This window comes from Camelina sativa, chromosome 11, assembly GCF_030686135.1.
Source record: "Camelina sativa cultivar CO46 ecotype springtype chromosome 11, ASM3068613v1".
NCBI lineage: Eukaryota > Viridiplantae > Streptophyta > Magnoliopsida > Brassicales > Brassicaceae > Camelina > Camelina sativa.
Window position 1 is genome coordinate 35,300,458 of NC_141890.1, and position 22,171 is coordinate 35,322,628.

A 22,171-nucleotide genomic window follows, 5' to 3' on the forward strand; every position below is an offset into this window, starting at 1 on the left:
GTTGTTCTTCATCAGTTTCAACCAAAACAAGAGGTGAGTGCGGGACCATGGTTGATGTAAGCGATTAGATGTGAGTTTTGTGTGATTTTGGGTGTTGATTGCTTGTTTGTGAGTGTTTGCCGTGGTGTTTGTGGCCTTTATAAGGCGGTTTTGGCATCACGAAACAGAGAGGAGTCGGAGGAGATCGTGTTCAGCTGTGCTTCGGGCGACTGCATTGATCGATGCAGGGTGTGCATCGGTAGACGCAGCTAAGGATTTGATGAAGACGCGCGACCGTATTGATCATTGCAATGAGTGCATTGGTCGACGCGGCTAGGGATTTGATGGAGACGCGAGGCTGCATCGGTCGATGCAATGAGTGCATCATTCGATACCAGGAGTGCATCAGTCGACGCATGGGCGTTGCATCGGTCGATGCAAGGAGTATGTCCATCGACGCAATGGTGCGGTGACGATTGATGAGTTCAAAGTTGTCAGGTTTGCTTGCTTTTGTGTATTGTTTGTGTTTATCTTTTCGCTTGTGTGTATAGCCGAGTAAATGGGAGGATCACCTCACTGAGTATTTATGATAATACTCACGCATCTTAATTGTTGTTTGTGGTGCAGGTAAAGGCAAAGTGTGATCGTGGAATCAAGTCAATGAAGAGGAGGATGTTCTAGAGGCTCGTTGATGTGTTGTCTGACTTTTGTTAAGTTGCTTGAGTTGGGTCTTTAGAATTTTTCCTAGGATTGTTGGTTCCTTGGTTTATGTTATTTTTTTGGAATTGCTGGATTTGTCTTGGAATATTGATATTGGTTATTTAAGTATGTAGGATAATTGATGGATTAATGTTGGTTATTTCTGTTGTTTGATTTGAATTTTTTTAGGTTGTTAGTGAGTATGAGATCATTAGTTAATTATTATATTAAAAAGAAAAAAATGGTCGGGTCGTTTCCTTAAACCAAACACAAAGATTTGTTACTTTCCGATTTGGTGAGAAATCATCTATGGTCACCGGCGTCGCATGAATGATGATAACAACAGATAAAAAAAAAGCCTATTTCCGACTCATATCTTCTCTCAATTCAACAGATCGAACCTTCCTCACAGATTTCAGATTTTTGATAAAGATCACGAGACAGATAAAAAAATAGGCAGCTATTTTATTCCTTTTTTGTTAATTACACTACAAGAAAACAGGGTATTTACGACTACGATTGGCGACTAAACGCGTAGTCGCTTAATTTCCCAACTACTTGCCAACTATGTTACGACCAAGTTACAACTGCGTAACATTAGTTGTAACTCAGATGTTATTTGCCGACCAAATACAATGGTCGGTATTGTAGTCGTTGATTAACGACCATTATACGACTAAATGGAAAAACTTAATTTTGTTGCATCAAAGTAGCTAATTTGGCAACTAAGTAGCGACTCTCTCTATTAGTCGCTAATTGGGCAACTAAATAGCGACTAATGTTTTGGCATTCTTCACATATAAACTATAAATACAAGCATCATGTTGTGGCATTCTCATATTATTCTCATATACAAAGGTACAAACAAACTATATGTAAGTAATATCAATTTTTTTATGCTTGCTTTACCATATCTATACTTATTGTTATATAATTTTAGGTGCACCATGTCTTAATTAATTAATTATTAAAAATAGAAAATATAATTTTTATTATAGTAAGTATATATGTAAGTAATGTTTTGTAAATTTAAAATGATCAATATATTATGTAGTGTTTATATAAGTAGTATGCTTTAAATAATATGTAAACTAAATTAAATTATATGTTTTTTATAAAATTAATTTTGGCTACTGATTGGCGACAAACAAGTGACTAAATTCAAAATATTGGGTTTAAATTACGTGTTGGACCAGATTTTGGACTCCAAAATAAGCCCAATTTTTTATAACATTTTGCACCAACTGATCCGCGACTAATAAGCGAGTAAGTTTAAAACATTTTGGTTTAATTAAACCCGGGAATCCATTTACGCGGTCCAGCCCATAACCCTAACAAACGAGATAACCCTAATTTTTCAACCCTAATCGCTCATTTCTCACCTTCATCTTCCTTCTACCGATTCTCTCAATCGCCATATCTCTCAATCTCCATATCTCTGAATCTCCAATCGCCGATTCTCTCAATCTCATTTCTCACCATCCTTCATCTTCTGCCGATTCTCAAGATGCCTCCTCTTAAGAAGCCTGGACGAAAGAGGAATGTTGTCCCCAACGGTCCTCTCTGACCCGATAGCTCTAACCCTCCGTCGAAGGTGAGAAAAATCAACCCTCTACCGCCTCAATACAACTTCACACCGGCGGCTCAAAATCCTATGCCTTAGATGCCTCAAGAACAAGTCCGCGTTTCTCCCCAACTCTCGACGTCAGCCGCACCGCAGGTGAGAAACTATCCACCACCGGAGACTCTATTTCAGAACTCTGTGAATCAAAGCGTTGATGACAAACCAACTCGGTCATTACCAGAATTTCAGAACAATCCTCCGGTTCGATCGAATCCTTTGCATGATTTTGCGAGATCTCCAGCTCAGAACTCTCACGCTCAAAGTCATCCTTCTTCTCAAGGTAACAACTTCGATGAGTCAGACCCAGTGTTGCCAGAACTCCAGGAGGACACGTTGAGGGCTCTTAACGCTATTCTTATGGTGTCGGACCGTCATACCTTTACAATCGTCCTCTCTCCGGAACCGAAGCCTAACACGACTTGGTATGTTACACTTACTATCTAGAATTCGACATGTTTTCATATGTTTTCTTCTAGATTAGAGTCGATGAACTCGTTGCTTTTAGATGACACACAACTCGGTTGAAGAATACATGTGATTCTTATGTTAGAGGAGTAGGAACTAGAAGAGTACATGTGATTCTTATGTTTAGTAGTCTCTCATCAGTTATTTTATTCTGACTTGATTCTTATGTTATGAGGTTTACTCGTGATGCCAAATCACAACTGGTGCGGAAGATTACTAAGGTTTTTACAAACAAATTTAATGGTCCATACTATAATTGGTCTTGTGTGCCTCCGGAGAGACGAGAAAGATACTTCCTTGAGTTTGCGGTATAGTTTTCTGTCATATATCATTCCTCTTGAGGTTTTCATTGTTGTTTATCACTAACTTAATTCTATTTTCTTTTTCCCTAGAAACCACACACTTGGGATCCATTGATAACAGGGACAATGCAACATTTTTTCTATGAGATATGTCAACGCCGGATGAAAAACATGGTAAGCGATGCTAGGACTAGTCGAGTGCAACCTAAATGGATCGCGGGTGAACTCTGGAAAACAATGGTTGCACAGTGGGATACTGAAGAAGCACAGGAAAGGAGTCCAATCTATTCCAATGCTCGTATGTCAGAATGTAATGGTCTCGGTCCACACTCGCACTTATCTGGCCAGCATCGTATCAACAAGTGAAACACGGCTTGGTGAGTAACTTTAACTTATGTCTTAAGTTTTTTTTGTAGCTTTAACTTATGGCTTAACCTTTATTTTGTTTTTGTAACATTCCAGGAAGAGAAACTTGGGAGACCGGTGAGTCTTGGTGAGGTTTTCAAATAGACACATACAAGGCCAGATGGTACATATGTCGATCGAAAAGCTGAAAAGATCTTCTCAACTTATGAGAAAAACTTACAAGCTAAGATATATGAGATCGAGCAACAAAAGAAGATAGAGCACTTGGAAAACTACTTGCGCAAAACTGATCCAGCCTTTGTGGAATTCCTTGTGTCTGAATCAGGTGATGCATCCACCGCCTCTCCAACACAAAGAACACCTACTTCTTAGGTTACTTCTTAGGCTACTTATCTCTATTGCTTAACTCTAATGAATTTGTCAATCATAGTTTTTGATTGATCATTTTGGTTCTCTTTTGGTAATTATGAAATTGTCACTTTGGGATGATGTGTCAATCATGGTTTTTGATTGATCAATTTGGTTCTCTTTTTGTAATTGCTAATGTGGTGAACATATTACTATTGTGGTGAACTTTTGGTTATTAAAAATGTGAATTTTAGGTTTCTCTTTGATTACAAATTCGAATTATAAAACAAAACAAAACAATTATATTTTAATCATTATAGTCGTTAAACCAGTCATTAAACCTGGCTTAAAGTCGTCGTAACATAGTCGTCAAATAGTCGTCCAATAGTAGCCACGTAGTCGCATAATTTAACAACGAAATCACAACTATTCTCAAACTAATCGTAAACTACTTCTGTTCACATTTTATTAATCGTAACATTGTCATTAAATAGTCGTAAAAATTAACGACTAACTTACGACTACGCGACATAGTTGTAATTTTGTCGCTATTTACCGACTATGTTACAACTGAATTTCCTTACCGACTATCGATTTACGACAACAGTTATTAGTCGTAACTTATTCGTTATGCATGAAGTAGCGACTATTAGTGCAGTCGTAAATCGCTTGTTTTCTTGTAGTGTTAGTTCAACCAATCATAAATTAACACATACATAATCCTCAATAATCCTAAAAATGCTTAACTTAATATCGATGGTTAACTTTATTACATTTTCATTTAATTTTAATTGTGTTTGATGTTAAGAAATTTGTTAATATACTCTGAAAGACCATAGATGGAGATGCTCTTAAAAATTTTCAGGCACACAAACAATTATAAAAACAAATATCTATATATATATATATATATATATATATATATATAACCAAATAACAGAACTACCCAAACCATATTATCCAGATAAACCGAAGTCGCAGGCTAACTCACAAGGCTATTCCACTCGCTCTCAGGAGGGACATATGTATAATTTTGTTTAATTTATTTTTATTTTTTTGTATTTATCTTTTTAGTGTTGCTTTAAACTCCTGTTCAAAAACGCGGCCGCCGAGGCTGATTAATCGCCGATTATACGCTTGGCGGACGGTAACCGTCGCGATTTCATCCTATGAGGCAAACAAATCGGAAATTTTCAAATAATTAAGTTTTTCACGTTTTTTAGTTTGAAATATGTTTTTCTTTGTAGATCTATGATGTAGGGACGTACTAAATCTACAACAAAAATAATAGAAACCGCTTAGAAAAAGAAAAAAAAAGCGGCACTGATTAGGGTTATACAGGTCGTAGACACACAGGGAGAAAGACAGGGGTATATTCGTCATTTCGTTTATAATTAAGTGTAATTCTAAGAAAATAGGCAAAAAATACACTACCTAGTGTCAAACCGTCGTTCACAGTGTTTAATTCACAAACCACTAGATTACGCTACAACTTCGGTTAACATTCACAACTTTAACATATTATACGTATATCTACATAAAAAATACCTAAAATTAGTCTCCGATTAATTCCCGCGTAATCCCCGCTTAATTGATTAGGCGCTAGACGCTCATCGCCCGATCAACGCCTAACGATTTTTAAAACATGGCTTTAAACACATCCATTCATGGGCCGGCATTGCTTTAAAGACCGGCAAGGGGGCAACTATCTCAAGTGCCTAGGGGTTGGTGGGGTTCATATCTTTGGAAACTTTTTCCTTAAAGGATCCATTTTACCGAGTCTAAATTTGGTTAAAACAAAAAACATAGAGAGAAAAGGACCTATTCTAGGGCATCTGTACGAATTTTTTTACTTGAATGCAGTTGTTCGTCAACTTACAATTTTTCCATAACAAAAAAGCTAAAACAAAGCCAACATTTTCAAGTTATGACGAAAAAATTTCGCGTCAATGTCATAACAGAATCGTTTGACCACGGAACCTGTCAAATAATGTAAACATAGCCCGCCGAGTCGTCTTTACGCAACGCCGGTCGTATCATGAAAAAATAATCGTCATTACTCATTAGTGTTAACCCGCTTAAGCACGTTAGTTACATCCCAAGTTAAGTCTATTTATTTCGTCAGACTTGACTAATTTTAACGGGTCTTCTTCGATCACAATGATTAAATGAATCTTTATTTGATAAGTCTTTATAAAGTGTATATATATACACACATATTTCTTCATTGACACTAAAACACATTCATTTCCATCTTGAAAGCCTAACTGTGTGTTTTGCTTTCTCTCTTGCAAAACCTGTAAGCTGCAAGGATGGGAATTTCAAAGCCACTCCCTACAATTTCTTGTATATCATTTTTAGTCTTATATTTTTCATTATATTGCATAACACCAATCTCTTCTTCATCAGCCTCCCTGCTGCAAGATGAATTCATCAGCTGTGTCAAAACAAACACGCATGTTGATTTCCCACTCGAGACAACACTCTTTGCTCCCGCGAAAAACGTCTCTATGTTTGACCAAGTTCTTGAATCGACGGCTCAGAATCTTCGGTTCTTGGCAAAATCTATGCCTAAACCGGGGTTCATATTCAGGCCGATTCATGAGTCTCAAGTTCAAGCTTCCATCATTTGCTCCAAGAAACTAGGGATTCATTTTCGTGTTCGAAGCGGTGGTCATGACTTCGAGGCCATGTCTTTTGTTTCACGGATCGAAACACCGTTTATATTGATAGATTTTTCGAAACTGAGACAAATCGATGTTGATATTGAAGACAATAGTACTTGGGTTCAAGCTGGTGCTACGCTTGGAGAGCTTTACTACAGGTAATACAATTGGCTAATAAATGCATAATATGATTATCTTTCTATAAACGATCATGTGATATATTTAATATCTCTCTAGTTTGACTTTATACTTTTTTTTTTAATGTCAACGTAACTCTCCAAACGAAATAATTTTGTTTAAAATGCTAAAAGATAGCAGAATAAGCTGTCAAACAGATATGTAGACCGAAACTGTCGTTGTCTGCATCTACAACTTGTATGATATTGACAAAGGCCATCATCAAGCAATTCAATTTATTTATTTAATTAATTGAAAATTATTTCTCTAATTATATTTACAAAAAATACATGTTCATATAACAAAAAAACTTATACTTACAGCTAACTAAAATTATTTAGAAAACATATATATTTATAACCAAAATATATTATGCTTTACAGTTTCATTTTTATCAAATAAGAAATAAGCTAATTAGCCGAGGCATGCATGAGAACAACTGAACAAGAGTTCAGGATGCTAGGCCGGCCTATGGCATTATGGCATGAGCCGAATAAACTATTTACTATTGCTTATGCTCCGAAATCCACGGGCCATAGTAGATTCTGTTTTTAACTCTTTGTATGTATATATTCATTTTTAACCAAAATTATTTGTTTATATTATTTTCGCTTAGCTTATTAACGTTACCTTTTTTTTACTTTTAACTGCAGAATTGCAGAGAAGAGCAAGGTCCATGGATTTCCCGCGGGTTTGTGCACGAGCGTAGGCATAGGTGGGTATATGACAGGCGGTGGATACGGTTCCTTGATGAGGAAGTATGGTCTTGCGGGAGACAATGTTCTAGACGTGAAGATGGTTGATGCTAATGGTAAATTACTCAACAGAACCTCGATGGGTGAGGATCTCTTTTGGGCACTTAGAGGAGGCGGTGGAGCTAGTTTCGGTATAGTTCTAGCATGGAAGATCAAGCTAGTTCCTGTTCCTGAGACCCTAACCATGTTCACCGTTACCAAAACGCCAAAACAAGACCCAGGGATGAAGATCATTTCAAAGTGGCAAAGAATCGCATCCAAGGTTATGGAAGAGCTACACATCCGAGTTGAATTCACTGCCGTTGGAAACAAAGGAAACAGGACTGTGATGATGTCCTACAAAGGTCAGTTTCTTGGCGAGAAAGTCACCTTGATGAAGGTTATGAATAAGGTCTTTCCAGAACTAGGGTTGACTGATCTGGATTGTACCGAAATGAGCTGGATTGAGTCCGCTCTTCGCAATGGTGGATTTGCAAATGGTTCTTCTATTGATGTTTTGCTTCAGCTCCAGTCTCCTTTAGGGAAAAATTACTTCAAAGCCAAGTCTGATTTCGTTAAAGAACCTATCTCTCCTTTAGGACTTAAAGGAATGTTTAAAAGATTGATTAAAGAAGACACACCGTTTCTGAATTGGACTCCTTACGGTGGTATGATGGCGAGAATCCCTGAATCTGAGATCCCATTTCCGCATAGAAAAGGAATCCTCTTTTTGATTCTCTATCAAACGAACTGGCCAGAGAATGACAAGAGACCGAGTAGACACATCAACTGGATCAGAGAGTTGTACAGTTACATGGCGCCTTATGTCTCAAGTAATCCAAGACAAGCATATGTGAACTACAGAGATCTAGACCTGGGACAGAACATGAACAACGCAAAGGTTAACTCTATAGAAGCTAAAACCTGGGGAGCTAAGTACTTCAAAGACAATTACAACAGACTGGTGAAGATTAAAACAAAGGTTGATCCAGAGAACTTCTTCAGATATGAGCAGAGCATTCCACCTATGGTGTAGCGATCGACAACTTTTATATCATCAAATAAGAAAAAACTAGAAGAAATCATATAATGATTCTTGTGTATTTCTCAAGTTGTTGTAGCAAAAATAATAAAGTCATGCATGAGAAATAAAAGTGTTCCTCTAAATATTTTTTATATTGAAATCACAAAATACTTTGGTGAAAGAAGTCGCCATACTCTGGCTTTCAAAAACATATATATCTCTGAAATGTAACCATAAAGAGACGAGGAAAAGTTTTCGAAGAGAATTAAAAGGATAATGTACTACAACATTTTTTTTTATGATAAATCAACTTTTTATATATTTGAATTTGTTCGTCGGTAGAGAACTTTGAATGATGAAATCAGTCATAAAAATATATTGGAGAAATATTATTTGAATAGTTGTGTATGATTAGACTAGTAAAAGTATAACTATATCATTACTGGAAAAAGGTGGATTGGTTCGATCTTAGTCTGATGTGGATACAACAATTCTGATTTATATTGTGCCAAGTACCCACTGTGAATAAACAATAAAGAAGTTTAAAAGTAGGTAAACTATGTATTGAATCAAACTTAGCTTTTGCTTATACAAGATGTTGATACTTATACTACCTAAAGAACATTCTAGATCCTTGATACAATGTATGATCTTGTGACATCTGCCAATCATCTAGCCACTTGCTTCTATGGGACCAAAACGGTTTGATAGTACCATGTTCAGGGAATCCGCAGGTTTGATCAGTTGTTCTTTTTGTGTAACCTGCACATTTGTCTTCTTGTGTTGTAGAGAAGGTTGCAGTGACCTGTCGCACTCTTGAGGGGTTTTGAACCGTTGAACTTTGTGTGAGACTTGGGCCGTTTCTTGTTGTTGGACCTGAGCTTGTTGTTGGGCTTGTGGCTTGACATTAACAGCCCCCCCCCCCCCCCCCCCCCCGCAAACTGAGTGTGGGGGGGAAGACGCACATTCAGTTTGTGTCGTAAGCGTTGAAAGGATGGTCATGGAAGGGACTTGGTGAAGATATCAGCAAGTTGCAGTTCGGCTGGAATGTATTGAACCTCAAGGAGACCAAGTGCTACTTGTTCACGGACATAATGATAATCAACATCAAAGTGTTTGGAACGATTGTGAAGAACAGGATTTGCATACAAGTGGACTGCAAAAAGATTATCACAATGGAGAAGAGCAGCATATGATTGAGAGATACCAAGATCTCGTAGAACCAAAGCAGTCCAGGTGAGTTCAGAAGCAGTGGAAACGAGAGCACGGTACTCAGCTTCTGTGGAGTACCGAGAAACTGTAGGTTGACTCTTTGCAGACCAGGACACAATATTCGTGCCCAATAAAACACAGAACCCAGAAGTAGATCGACGAGTATCCTTACACCCCGCATAGTCACTATCACTGTAGGAAACAAGATGTAGAGGACTGTTCTTGTAGAGATGCAAACCCATTTTCGAAGTGCCACGGAGATAGCGAAGAATCTGTTTGAGGAGACCTAAATCTGACTCAGAGGGAGAGTGCATTCATTGATAAATGAAGTTAAAAGCAAACTGAATATCAGGACGAGTAATGGTCAAGTATTGAAGCTTCCCAGCAAGACTTCTGAAGTAAGAGGGCTTAGAAAATGGCTTATTATCCTTGAAAACATGATCAAGGCGCAAAGGCAGCAAAGTGTGAACAGAGTTGCAAGTGAACATATTAGCATGGTGCAAGATCTCTTCAATATACTTTTCTTGATGGAGAAACAGACCATGAGGAAGAGCATGTGCTTGAATACCCAGGAAGTAGTGTATATTCCCTAAGTCTTTCATTGCAAACCGAGAACTAAGCTCAGCAATCAGGGATTTAAATAGTGTAGGATTCGAACCTGTCAGCAAAATGTCATCCACATGCAACTGGAGGACCATCGTGTCACCATTTCGACGATAAGTGAACAATGAGGGATCAGCTTTGCTACACACAAACCCAAATTCTTGAAGATAGTTACTGAATTTATCAAACCAGGCCCTGGGAGCCTGTTTTAAACCGTAAAGAGCCTTGCGTAGGGAACAAACATGAGTCGGTTTGTTAACATCTTTGAAACCTGGAGGTTGGATCATATAGACATTTTCTTGTAAATCTCCATGAAGAAAAGCATTCTTCACATCCAACTGAGTGACATCCCAACTCTTAGCGGTGGAAACAGAGAGCACAATTCGAATGGTAGACGTCCTCACAACCGGACTATAAGTCTCATTAAAGTCCACACCAGCCTCTTGATTAAACCCCTTGGCCACAAGGCGAGCTTTCAACTTGTTGACAGTGCCATCTGCATTGAGCTTAACAGTAAAGACCCATCAACACCCCAATATGTTCATCGCTTTTTTCGGAGGGATCAAGTCCCAAGTGTGATTCTCATAGATAGAGTTGAGTTCATCCAACATAGCCTGCCGCCAACCAGGATGGTTTAACGCCTCGGCAACGGTTTGAGGAAGAGAAGGAATGGTTTTGCTAGCTACAAGGGCATATCGTGGATTTGGACGATGAATACCAGCTTGCGACCTTGTTGTCATGGGATGAACAGACTGAGTAGAGGATGCAGGCAGTCGAGGAACAGAAACAGAATCCGGAGAACTAAGGACATCAATAGTCACGGTAGACTGATCCGGTGAGGAAGCTGCACTTGGTGACAAGAAGGCATCCGGCTCAGCAATTGTACACGGAGTAGCACAACCAGGAGCCTCCTGAGGATATTCCGCAACATATTCAAGCCACTGGGAATCTTGATGAGAATTGGTGATGTAAGTTGGGATAGTAGTTAAGACTCGGATCGAAGTAGAGGAATCAGCGGCTTGCCAAGCACCAAGAGTACCAGTCGTATGTTGTGTTACCAAGCCCTTGTATCGATCAGTGAAGGGAAAACAACCCTCATCAAAAATAACATGACGACTAATATATACTCGTCCATTAGGAGGATAAAGACATCGATAACCTTTATATTGTGCGTTATAACCAAGAAACGCACACTGGAGTGATCGTGGCTCGAGCTTATGTTGAGTAACAGAACGCATACAAGGATAACATGCAGAGCCAAACACACGGAGAAAGGAATAATCCAGTTTTTGCTTAAACAATAGTTCATGAGGACTTTGCTGACCAAGGGATGGTGAGGGAAGCAAGTTGCTGATGAAATTAGCCGAATAAAACGCTTCAACCCAAAACTTAAGTGGAGTTTTACTCTGAAATAACATTGACAATTCCAAGCTCAGTAAGATGTCGATGTTTCCTCTCAGCCATTCTGTTTTGCTCTGGAGTTGATGGACAAGAGAGCAAATGTTAGATCCCATAATTTCGTAGATGAGATTTAAATCGAGTACTTATAAACTCACCACCACCATCACTCTGAAATACTTTAATCTTCCTACCCAACTGATTTTCAATTTGCTTTTGAAACCCCACAAACACATCACAAAAATCAGATTTGGACTTGAGAGGAAATATCCAAGAATAGCGAGTAAATTCATCCAAAAAGACTGCATAATATTTGAAACCTTGAACAGATACAACTGGTGATGGACCCCATAGATCACAGTGTAATCGATCAAGGGTTCCTTAACAAACGAACTAGAGGAAGAAAAAGGAAGCTTAGTGCTCTTTCCCATTTGGCAAGGTTCACAAACAGAAGTAGTGCTGCTCTTATTAAGAGAGATTGCCTTGCTGGATTGTAAGAGTTGAAGAATCTGGAAGTTAGCATGTCCCAACCGCTGATGCCACACCATATCACTAGCTGCAACCTGATGATTTGAGTAGAAGGCTGCAAATTCCACATTCTTCAACACATAAAACCCTTCACGGCGTGGTCCCTTTGTCACAACCCTCTGAGTTGCTAGGTCAATAACATATACACAATTAGAGTCAAAGAAAACACAACATGGATAGTCATCACACAACTTGGATATCGATAACAGAGATTTCTCCATGTTCGGACAGACAAGAACATCATAAAGAGGAATACTACCTGTTGGGGTTGTGAGTGTAGTGGAACCAACGTGTGTGATGGGTTGGAAAGTCCCATCTGCCACCATTACATTCTCAGGGCCATTATACAGCGTCGAAGTTTGAAGGGACTCAGCAGCAGAGGTGATATAATCTGTAGCTCCAGAATCAGTGACCCATTCTCGACCATTGGGGTCTGCAAGTCGAAGAGCAGCAAGGGCTTGTGGAACATCATCACTTTGATAAGAGTTGTCAAATCGATTCCAGCATTTGAGAGCAACGTGACCAGTACGGCCACATATCTGACAAACAGGACGAGAGGAGTTACCAGATTGATTCCAACCGGAGGAGCTGACTTGTTGAGAGAAACCTCTACCACGAGTAGAATATCCGCCCCTTCCACGACCAGAGCCACGACCCCTCTGTCTGGAGCCAGAGTATCCACCTCGTTGGGTATGAAAGGCAAGATGAGGTGAAACATCGGAGTGAGCTTCATATGCTTGTAACTTCGAGTTGTAGCCAGAGACATCTGAAACGACATCGTCGAACGTCGGGGCCAGAGTGCGAGACATAGAGCTTTGGAGGACAGTTGTTATTGGATCATATTCACGGCCCAGCCCGTTAAGAAAGGTGAAAATCTTCATATTTTCATCCACCGGTTTACCAATAAACCTCTGATTATCACACACAGCTCGAAACTCACAGCAGTAGTCGGTAAAAGTTTTACTTTTGATGTTCAGAAGTTGAAGTCAACAACGGAGATCAAACTCTCGAGCAGTGGAGCTTTTGTTAAAGTTACCAGCAAGGGCGAGCCAAACATCTTGAGATGTGGTCAGGGCGTGAACAAGACCGAGCACTTCCTCGGTGAGAGTACCAAAGATCCAGGACTTGATTAGCTCATCCGTGTAGATCCATTCTTCATATACCGGATTTGGAGCTTCAACGGCGTGATTGTTGGTGTTGGTGACTGTAACCGCCGATGGTTGTGGGATTGACCCATTGAAGAACCCGAGAAGCTTCTGACACCGAAGCAACGACTCAAATTGGGTTTTCCAGAGAAGATCATTTCTGTCACTCAGTTTAATGTTAACTGAGCTAGCAACATGAAGAGTGGAAGGAAAAGGATAGGAACCAGGATTCTCTGCCATTACAGCACCAATTAAGGTTTGAGAAGCTCGGATACCATGTGAATAAACAATAAAGAAGTTTGAAAGTAGGTAAACTTTGTATTGAATCAAACTTAGCTTTTGCTTATACAAGATGTTGATACTTATACTACCTAAAAAACATTCTAGATCCTTGATACAATGTAGGATCTTGTGACATATGTCAATCATCTAGCCACTTGCTTCTATGGGACCAAAACGGTTTGATAGTACCATATTCAAGGAATCCGCAGGTTTGATCAGTTGTTCCTTTTGTGTAACCTGCACATTTGTCTTCTTGTGTTGCAGAGAAGGTTGCAGTGACCTGTCGCACTCTTGAGGGGTTTTGAACCGTTGACCTTTGTGTGAGACTTGGGCTGTTTCTTGTTGTTGGACCTGAGCTTGTTGTTGGGCTTGTGGCTTGACATTAGCACCCACCACTGGAGGTTATTGACTGTCGAACCTATATTTGATTTGGATTGGTTCGAAGTTGATCTATATTGCGCCAAGTACCCACCACCGGAGGTTATTGACAATTTTGAGCTGCATCATCACAAGCTCACCCTTCTCAAGGAGCGGATCAAGTTTGATTTTGATGCTAAATGCGGGAAGACTAGTGATGGGTTTTCTTACAAATGTAAGGAATGTGATTTAGCCTTCCATGCGGATTGTGTATGACAAATAACATCTAAGTTAAAACATCCTTTGGAAGTAAACTACTCTTACCACTCCTTACACTTTCTTAAGCTCCACACAGGTCAACCACTAGACTATTCTGATGGAAAATGTCTTCTTTGCGGAAGAATGGCTGATGATGAAAATGTTTTATCACTGCTCTTCTTGTAACTTTAGCTTGGATATGCGTTGTGTTTTATACCCACCACCGCAATCTCTTCTAGATCTGAAATCTCATGATCACCATTCTCCCAAGACTCAATTATTTTATATGTAATGCATGCGGTCTGAATGGAGATCGGAGCCCTTATGTATGCTTTCAATGTGATTTCATGATTCATAAAGACTGTTTCGGCCTTCCACGCCTCATAAACATTAATCGACATGATCATCGTATTTCTGGCACTTCTATTCTTGGTGTTGTGAATTCAGTGTGTGGAGTTTGTCGCCAGAAAGTGGATTGGACTTGTGGGGATTATTCTTGTCAGAGGTGTCATGGTTATGTTGTCCATTCAAAATGTGCTACAAAAAAAGATGTATGGAACGGGAAAGAACTCGAAGGAGAAACAGAAGACATAGATCCATATGTAATGATAGATGACAAAACAATACAACATTTCAGCCACAAAGAGCATTACCTGAAACTCCACACTAAGTATTCTATGTGAGGACAACAAGCGTTGTAATGCATGCACCCATCCAATATTTCTCCAACCCTTCTATGATTGTATCGGTTGTGATTTATTCTCCACCAAAACTGCTTAAATCTCCAAAAAGAAAATGGCATGTGCTACACAATGATCGGCTAACTCTAGTTACAAACAATGCCTTCTTTATTTGTGATGCTTGTTATATAAATACTAATGGTTTATTTTATCATGATGGGAGAAAGGCGTTCAATGTTTGGTGCGGTTCAATTTCTGAGCCATTTTTCCACCCAAGTCATCCCCATCACCCCACATATTGCACTTCACAAAATGAAAGAAGATAATGCAATAGTTGCAATGAATATTCATTTGATATGCTTAGATGCATTGAATATGATTGTGGATTTTCTTTAGATTTTAGATGCGCTACTTTACCAAGAGTTGTAAAGCATAGAGTTGATGATCAACCTCTCATACTATGCTATGGCGAAAAAGCAAGTGGTAAATACTGATGTGAGATTTGTGAGAAAGAAACCAATCCAAAGACATGGTTTTACACATGTAACGACCACCAAGCTAGTTTGCATTTGGATTGTGTGCTAGGAGACTTTACAGGGCTCATGCCAAAAAGCATAATAAAGGTTACGGACGAATCATTTGAGGTGGTTCTCAGTAACAGTGTATCTCGCCCATTTTGCATGACGTGCAAGTCTCGTTGTATGTACCCTATCATCTTAAAGATGATTGGAACCTTAGATACATACATTTGCTCTTTTAAATGCACAATCTAGAAGCTGAATGTCTAGGGAGCGAGGTGAAGATAGATCCTTCAAGTCATAAATGTAATGAAATATGTTAAGCAATATTTTCTGTCAGATTTCTTCGTTTACAAGTTCATTTTCATTATGAACTGATCTCCTTAATAGATTATTATTAGGTGTTATTCGTTTGGTTAACCAGAGGCAGTATCTGGATAAAAATGCATGTTATTGTTCGTTTAGTGACAATTAAGAAATGAACTGGATTAGGTATCTAGATTTTTTGGAGAGTTTGGATGACGTAAACTCATCTATAATTGGTAAAACCGTAAAATCTCGTTTTCCCGCCAAAACCGCAAAATCTCGTTTTTTTGCCAAAAATGCAAAAACACAAAAACTTGTTTTCCCGCCAAAACCGCAAAATTACGTTTTTCCGTCAAAAACGCAAAACTACGTTTTCCCGCAAAAAAATGCAAAATTTTCTTTTCTCGCCAAACCAGCAAAATCTCGTTTTCCCGAAAAAACAGCAAAATCTCATTTTTCCGCCAAACTCGCAAAATCTCATTTTCCTGCCAAAATCGCAAAATATCGGTTTTCCGCCAAAACCGCAAAAACTCGTTTTTCTGCCAAACTCACAAAATTACGTTTTCAAGCAAAAAATGCAAAATCTTGTTTTTACGTCAAAACTGCAAAATCTCGTTTTTTCCCAAACCGCAAAATCTCGTTTTTCTCGCCAAACTCGTAAAATTACATTTTTCCCCAAAACCGCAAAATCACGTTTTTCCGCCAAAACTGCAAAATCACGTTTTCACGCCAAAACCGCAAATTTGCGTTTTTGGTCTTTTACATATATTGTATCTAAATACAAATATCAACTTACAAAACAAACATAATTGCATCTAGATACAATTTATGGACACATGAACCAATAACACAAACAAACATTATCTAGATGTTGCGTCCAGATACTGCGTTTAGATACTATATATAGATATTATGTATAGTTCACCAAACGAACAGGGCTTTACTATTACTTTTCCTTGATGCATGTATTATTATTAAAAAATAATGCAATCTTGATTTGATATGATATAAAACTCAAACTATCAATCCAATAAGTTTTTGGATTGATTTGGTTTGGGTTGATTCATAAATTGGAACTATTTTGACACTCGTAGATATAATGTAGCTATTCCAAACGTTTTCAGTTTTACTTCTCAACAAACTTTTGCCTAAAAAGAACAGAGCACTATCATTCAATCTTTGACTTCTCTTTGAATTCTTGAAGGTCGCAAATCTGTGATATTCACGAAATGTTACGAGTTTTTTGTAAAGAGTCAAACCTTTTGTAATTGTTTTATATAGCCTTCCTTAATCGATGTAATAAATGTTTTCGATATTGTAGTCTATTCGATCAACTATTGTGCCCTGATTTACACAAAAATACATTAAAAGAAACTACAACGTCACTGCCTTCAGTGTTGCGCCATTACGGACGTCAACATCGCACAGAACAAGACTCTGACAACATCGTATAGAGGTTAATTTATGTCTTAAGCTATTTTATCACAAAATCACAAGTAACTATCAGAACAAGAAGCTAATTTGAATCCATATGAGTCTTTTAACTTACAGTATTTGCATTATATTGTCCACTAAATGTGCATTATCTTCTAGTTTTCCTATGATACAAACTAAAACAAAGTCAACGCTTTACACGTGAAAGATGGCTATCACTTATTATTATCATAATCGGTTTACAATTTTTCATATATATTAAGAGACCAAAAAAAGTCTTAATTAATGTTAAAACATATCACCAATCTTATTTAATGGATCTTGTTTTATCATAGCCTTTCATAATCATAACATAGTGTTTTGCATCTTCTTGAAGCCTAATTGTGTGTGTGTGTGTTTGGCTTCTCTGTTCTATATACTATTGGCTGCAGGGATGGGAGTCTCAAAACCACTCCCCGCAATTTATTTTGTTTCGTGTCTAGCTCTATATTTTTCATTCTACACCATAACACCAACTTCTTCTTCAGCCTCCCTGCAAGATCAATTTATCAACTGTCTCCAAAGAAACACAAATGTTGATTTCCCGTTCTTTGCTTCTGCGAAAAACTTCTCTATGTTCAATGAAGTCCTCGAGTCAATGGCTCAGAATCTCCGGTTTCTTGACTAAAGCCATGCCTAAACCGGGATTCATTTTCAAACCTACTCATGAGTCTCATGTCCAAGCTTCCATCACATGTTCCAAGAAACTTAGAATTCATCTCCGTGTCAGAAGCGGCGGTCACGACTACGAAGGCTTGTCTTTTGGATATATTACTAATCATAGATATCCAACCCAAAACCAATTGGTTATGAGTGGAAGAATCCATGTACTATTTATATTGCCCCACAAATTTTATTTTTCTCGATATGGGATATTATCTAATACATCCCTCTCACGCTCAGGATTGGACATCTGTAGCGTGAAGTTTGTGGGACTAGACATCCACGGGTGAACCCACAATCGAAAGAAATTTTAATCCACAACAAGACATGCCACTTATATGAGCCACATAGGTGGGAAACCATTTTTATGGAAATTTGCTTGTTGGGCATAACCATGGGCTTTGATACCATATTAATAAACATAGATATCCAACCCAAAACCAATTGGCTATGCCTGGAGGGATCCATGTACTATTTATATTGCCCCACAAAACTTATTTCTCTCGATGTGGGATATTGTCTAATACAGCTCTGATACCATATTAGTAAACATAGATATCCAACCTAAAACCAATTGGCAATAAGTGGAGGGATCCATGTACTATTTATATTGCCCCATAAATCTTATTTCTTTCGATGTGGGATATTGTCTAATAGTCATGCTTTGAGGATAACAAGTTTGTTAGCGCACCCGCCCTTAAAAGCATCATAGAGAAAGTTGTTCCTTCGACAGTGATGACCGAGTGAAGTAGAAGAACAAGAAGTTAATCGTTTTAACACTTTGGTCAGTTCTGTGAACAGACAATGCTTTTATCTTTTCTTTTCGGGTTTGTGGTTGGTTAAGTTATAGGCTGTTTGTGTAAGTTACAGCATTGTTTCACATGTCGACTAAGATTTTTATAATGAGGTTGAACCCATAAAGTCTTATATAGTTTAGATGAATGAAATTGATCCAAAATTAAACCAAATAATACCTTAGTTTATAACAAGGTTGAATCTAACTGAAAAAAGTAGATATATGTATCCGAAAGCAAATAAATTTTTTGTATTTTGTATATCTATCCAAATATTAAGTTAGTTTATAAAATGTAGGTAAATGTATTCTACTATACCTACATACGTACATTTTCTAGTTTTATTTTCCTAATATTGCATATATTATATAACCAACACTTATACCATTATAAAATATACTAAAAACACATTTTTAACAAAAATTACATAAGACACCCATATTTAGGGATGACTAATGGGATGAGAAAAAATAAAAACAAGGAGATGAAGATCTAAAAATAGATTAGTATTATTTTTAATATTATTAAAAATTAGGGACACTAATTGGAGGATGACTAATGGGCATGCTCTAACTTCTTTCTTTTTTTCCTTTTTTTTTTTTGTTTATCAAATTCAAGGTTCAACAACAAATCAAAGTTCTGATAATTTTAGTTATTAAATAAGCTAAAACTGTGTTTCTAAACAAGAAGGTGCTGTGGTGTAGTGGTTATCACGTTTGCCTTACACGCAAAAGGTCTCCAGTTCGATCCTGGGCAGCACCATATTTTTGCACTTTTTTAACTAGTTAATGAATTAACAAAAGGAAATGGCCGTTACGTAAATTTCTTTCACAGACATCGTCGTTGACCCCAAAAAAAAAAAAAAAAAAAGCGATCTCCTCCATCATCTTCTTTTTCTTCACAAACCCTAAAAAACTCATCTCCTTCACCGTGGACCACTGCGTCACACATTACTTCTCTCTCTCTATCTCTCTGTCTCTCTTTCGCTATCTCCACCGTAAAACTCAAAAACCCATCCGTCATTTTCCCCCAAATCTCTCCAATTCCTTAAATCGATTTCGATTTTACTTTTACCGTAAAAACCCTTAATTCGCATTGCTGCTCATCCGATCTTGCAGTTCAACTTCGATTGCCAGAAAAAATTGAGGACTTTGGAACAACAAAGGTAAATACATTTTACTGTACAATTCGGCTGCTTCATACTTGTTTCGAAGATTCCATTGTTTAGTTTCTTTGGTAGTATAACTTGAATCGAGACTCCTCGATTGAAAGAAAGCATCCGTTATTTTTTTCTGGCTTTGTGTGCCTTGTAATCAAAACTGAGTCTTTGTGGTAACATTTGAATCGTAATGTAATGTTCATCAGGAATTAAGTTTGTGATCCCTAAGTGTAGTAGATTCAAGATAATCACTTATGCTAAAGTTTAGGCTTTTTGGTTAAGTTGCATAACGGATTCATTTGCTTGATACGACCCTTATGCTTCAGATTTACTCTTTTTTTTTTTTTTTTTTTCAAGATCTGTTTATGATTTGTTGAAGGATTTGACTTGATATCTACATTCTAGATGCCTTATTGTATGTCTAGAGAAGCCTGATATGTGTATTTTTAGGATGCCTAACTGAATAATGGATAAAAGTTGTGTTATTTATACGTATCTCGTTATATATCTGAACAAGGGACAAATGTTGGCTATAATTATCAGAAATTGGGTTTGTGTCTATTTTGTTAATGATCAGAGGATTACTCATAAGTCATTTCGAATCATCTTGCAAGTTTTGTGTTAACTGCAGTCATTTGTACATGTCCACGATTAACCAGTTCGATTCTGGCTTTGCAGATTTTGACTGTGGATTAGGGAGTCTTGAAGCTTATTTTTTCCTCCTGGTCTCTTTTTCTTATGTGGTGGTGCTTTAGAGGGTTTTTGTATGACATAAATGCGCTAGATCAGAGAAAAGGTCTAACATGAAGTTATCGAATATCCCGCAACGCTATGTCATAGTCTTCTTAACTTTCCTCAGCACCTGCGTGTGTTACATAGAGCGTGTTGGCTTCTCTATTGCGTATACCGTCGCTGCAGATGCTGCTGGGATCAACCAATCAAGCAAAGGAACCATACTTTCTACATTCTTTGTTGGCTACGCTTGCTCTCAAGTCCCTGGAGGTTGGGCAGCTCAGAAAATTGGGGGAAGGAAAGTTCTTCTTCTGTCATTTGTGTTATGGTCATCGACGTGTTTCTTGGTTCCTCTTGATCCAAACAGAGTCGGGCTTTTAGTTCTTGCCCGTTTACTTGTTGGTGTTGCTCAAGGTTTCATCTTTCCTTCTATCCACACAGTTTTGGCTCAGTGGGTTCCTCCTCATGAAAGGTCTAGATTGGTTTCCATAACGACATCGGGAATGTATTTAGGTGCAGCTTTAGGAATGTGGCTTCTCCCTGCTTTAGTTGAGCTTAGAGGGCCGGAATCAGTTTTCTTAGCAGAGGCATTAGCAGGTGTTATATGGTCATTACTTTGGATTAGGTACGCTACTGACCCACCTCGGTCCGAGCATCCAAAAGCTGCTGCTGCTGGATTTGGAGGTGCTCTGTTGCCGACTAATGTAAACCACCACAAAGTTACTCATATCCCGTGGAAGAAAATCATGCTCAGTTTACCTGTTTGGGCCATCGTGGTTAACAATTTCACATTCCATTACGCTTTATATGTGTTGATGAACTGGCTTCCAACGTATTTCGAGCTTGGACTCCAGATCAGTCTCCAAGGAATGGATTCATCAAAGATGGTGCCATACCTCAACATGTTTGTGTTCTCCATCGTTGGTGGGTTTATCGCAGACTACTTGATCACCAAGAGAATACTCTCAGTAACCAGAACCCGCAAGTTCTTGAACACGGTTGGGTTCCTAGTTGCTTCAGCAGCATTGATGGCTTTGCCTATATTTAGAACCGAGAATGGTGTGATCCTTTGTTCCTCTGTGGCTCTTGGGTTTTTGGCACTAGGAAGAGCAGGTTTTGCGGTGAACCATATGGATATTGCTCCAAGATATGCAGGAATTGTGATGGGAGTTTCAAATACTGCTGGGACATTAGCTGGAATCATTGGTGTCGATTTGACTGGAAAGCTTCTTGAAGCATCTAAATTGGTTTACTCAGATTTGTCACACCCTGAGAGCTGGAGAGCTGTGTTCTTCATCCCGGGTTTGCTCTGTATCTTTAGCTCCGTTGTGTTTTTGCTGTTCTCTACAGGAGAAAGGATCTTTGATTGAGAAAAAGAAAAGATCAAAACTTTTTAGAGAAACCCTTGTCAAGATTAGTTAGTAAAAAAGCCTCTACATTCTACATTTTGAAGCCTGAATCGAAGATCGATTGATTCGGATTTTTTTGAGGGAAAATGTTGTTGTGTGCAGTAAAGATCTTGAGTTCTTGACTGATGGTTTTGAAATGTTGTCCTCAGGCTTATTGGTACTATTTTTTTTTGGGGGTGAATAAACTTGAATCACACCAAAGAGTATTGATTGGTTGATCTTTCAAATATACTATGAATAAAAAATTGTAATCTTTAGTATCCCCAGTTT

At 38.2% G+C, this 22,171-nt stretch overlaps 1 protein-coding gene, 1 non-coding gene and 2 pseudogenes across 3 annotated transcripts; all 4 read left to right on the forward strand.

Moving 5' to 3' along the window:
• Positions 1-290: 290 nt before the first annotated feature.
• LOC147934844 (uncharacterized) lies at positions 291-3,108 on the forward strand (annotated as a pseudogene).
• Positions 3,109-5,925: 2,817 nt separating this feature from the next.
• On the forward strand, positions 5,926-8,527 carry LOC104725003 (berberine bridge enzyme-like 24). The gene is made up of 2 exons (XM_087471621.1): positions 5,926-6,607; positions 7,280-8,527. The coding sequence occupies exons 1-2, from the start codon at positions 6,096-6,098 to the stop codon at positions 8,394-8,396; spliced, it is 1,629 nt and encodes a 542-aa protein (XP_087327747.1). The 5' UTR covers positions 5,926-6,095; the 3' UTR covers positions 8,397-8,527.
• A 10,763-nt stretch (positions 8,528-19,290) lies between these two features.
• Positions 19,291-19,363, forward strand: TRNAV-UAC (transfer RNA valine (anticodon UAC)). Its single transcript has one exon. It is a non-coding gene; the product is annotated as a tRNA-Val (tRNA).
• A 33-nt stretch (positions 19,364-19,396) lies between these two features.
• Positions 19,397-22,161, forward strand: LOC104725004 (putative anion transporter 5 pseudogene; annotated as a pseudogene). Its single transcript, XR_015572643.1, has 2 exons — positions 19,397-19,766; positions 20,439-22,161. The product of XR_015572643.1 is annotated as a putative anion transporter 5 pseudogene (transcript).
• Positions 22,162-22,171: the final 10 nt, after the last annotated feature.

What these genes read in the sequence shown, in the direction of transcription:
- LOC104725003 (XM_087471621.1), top strand. Translation starts at nt 6,096, where the DNA reads ATGGGAATTTCAAAGCCACTCCCTACAATTTCTTGTATATCATTTTTA. An exon ending in CTTGGAGAGCTTTACTACAG is followed by an intron (nt 6,608 to 7,279) that starts GTAATACAATTG and finishes TTTTAACTGCAG; the next exon opens with AATTGCAGAGAAGAGCAAGG.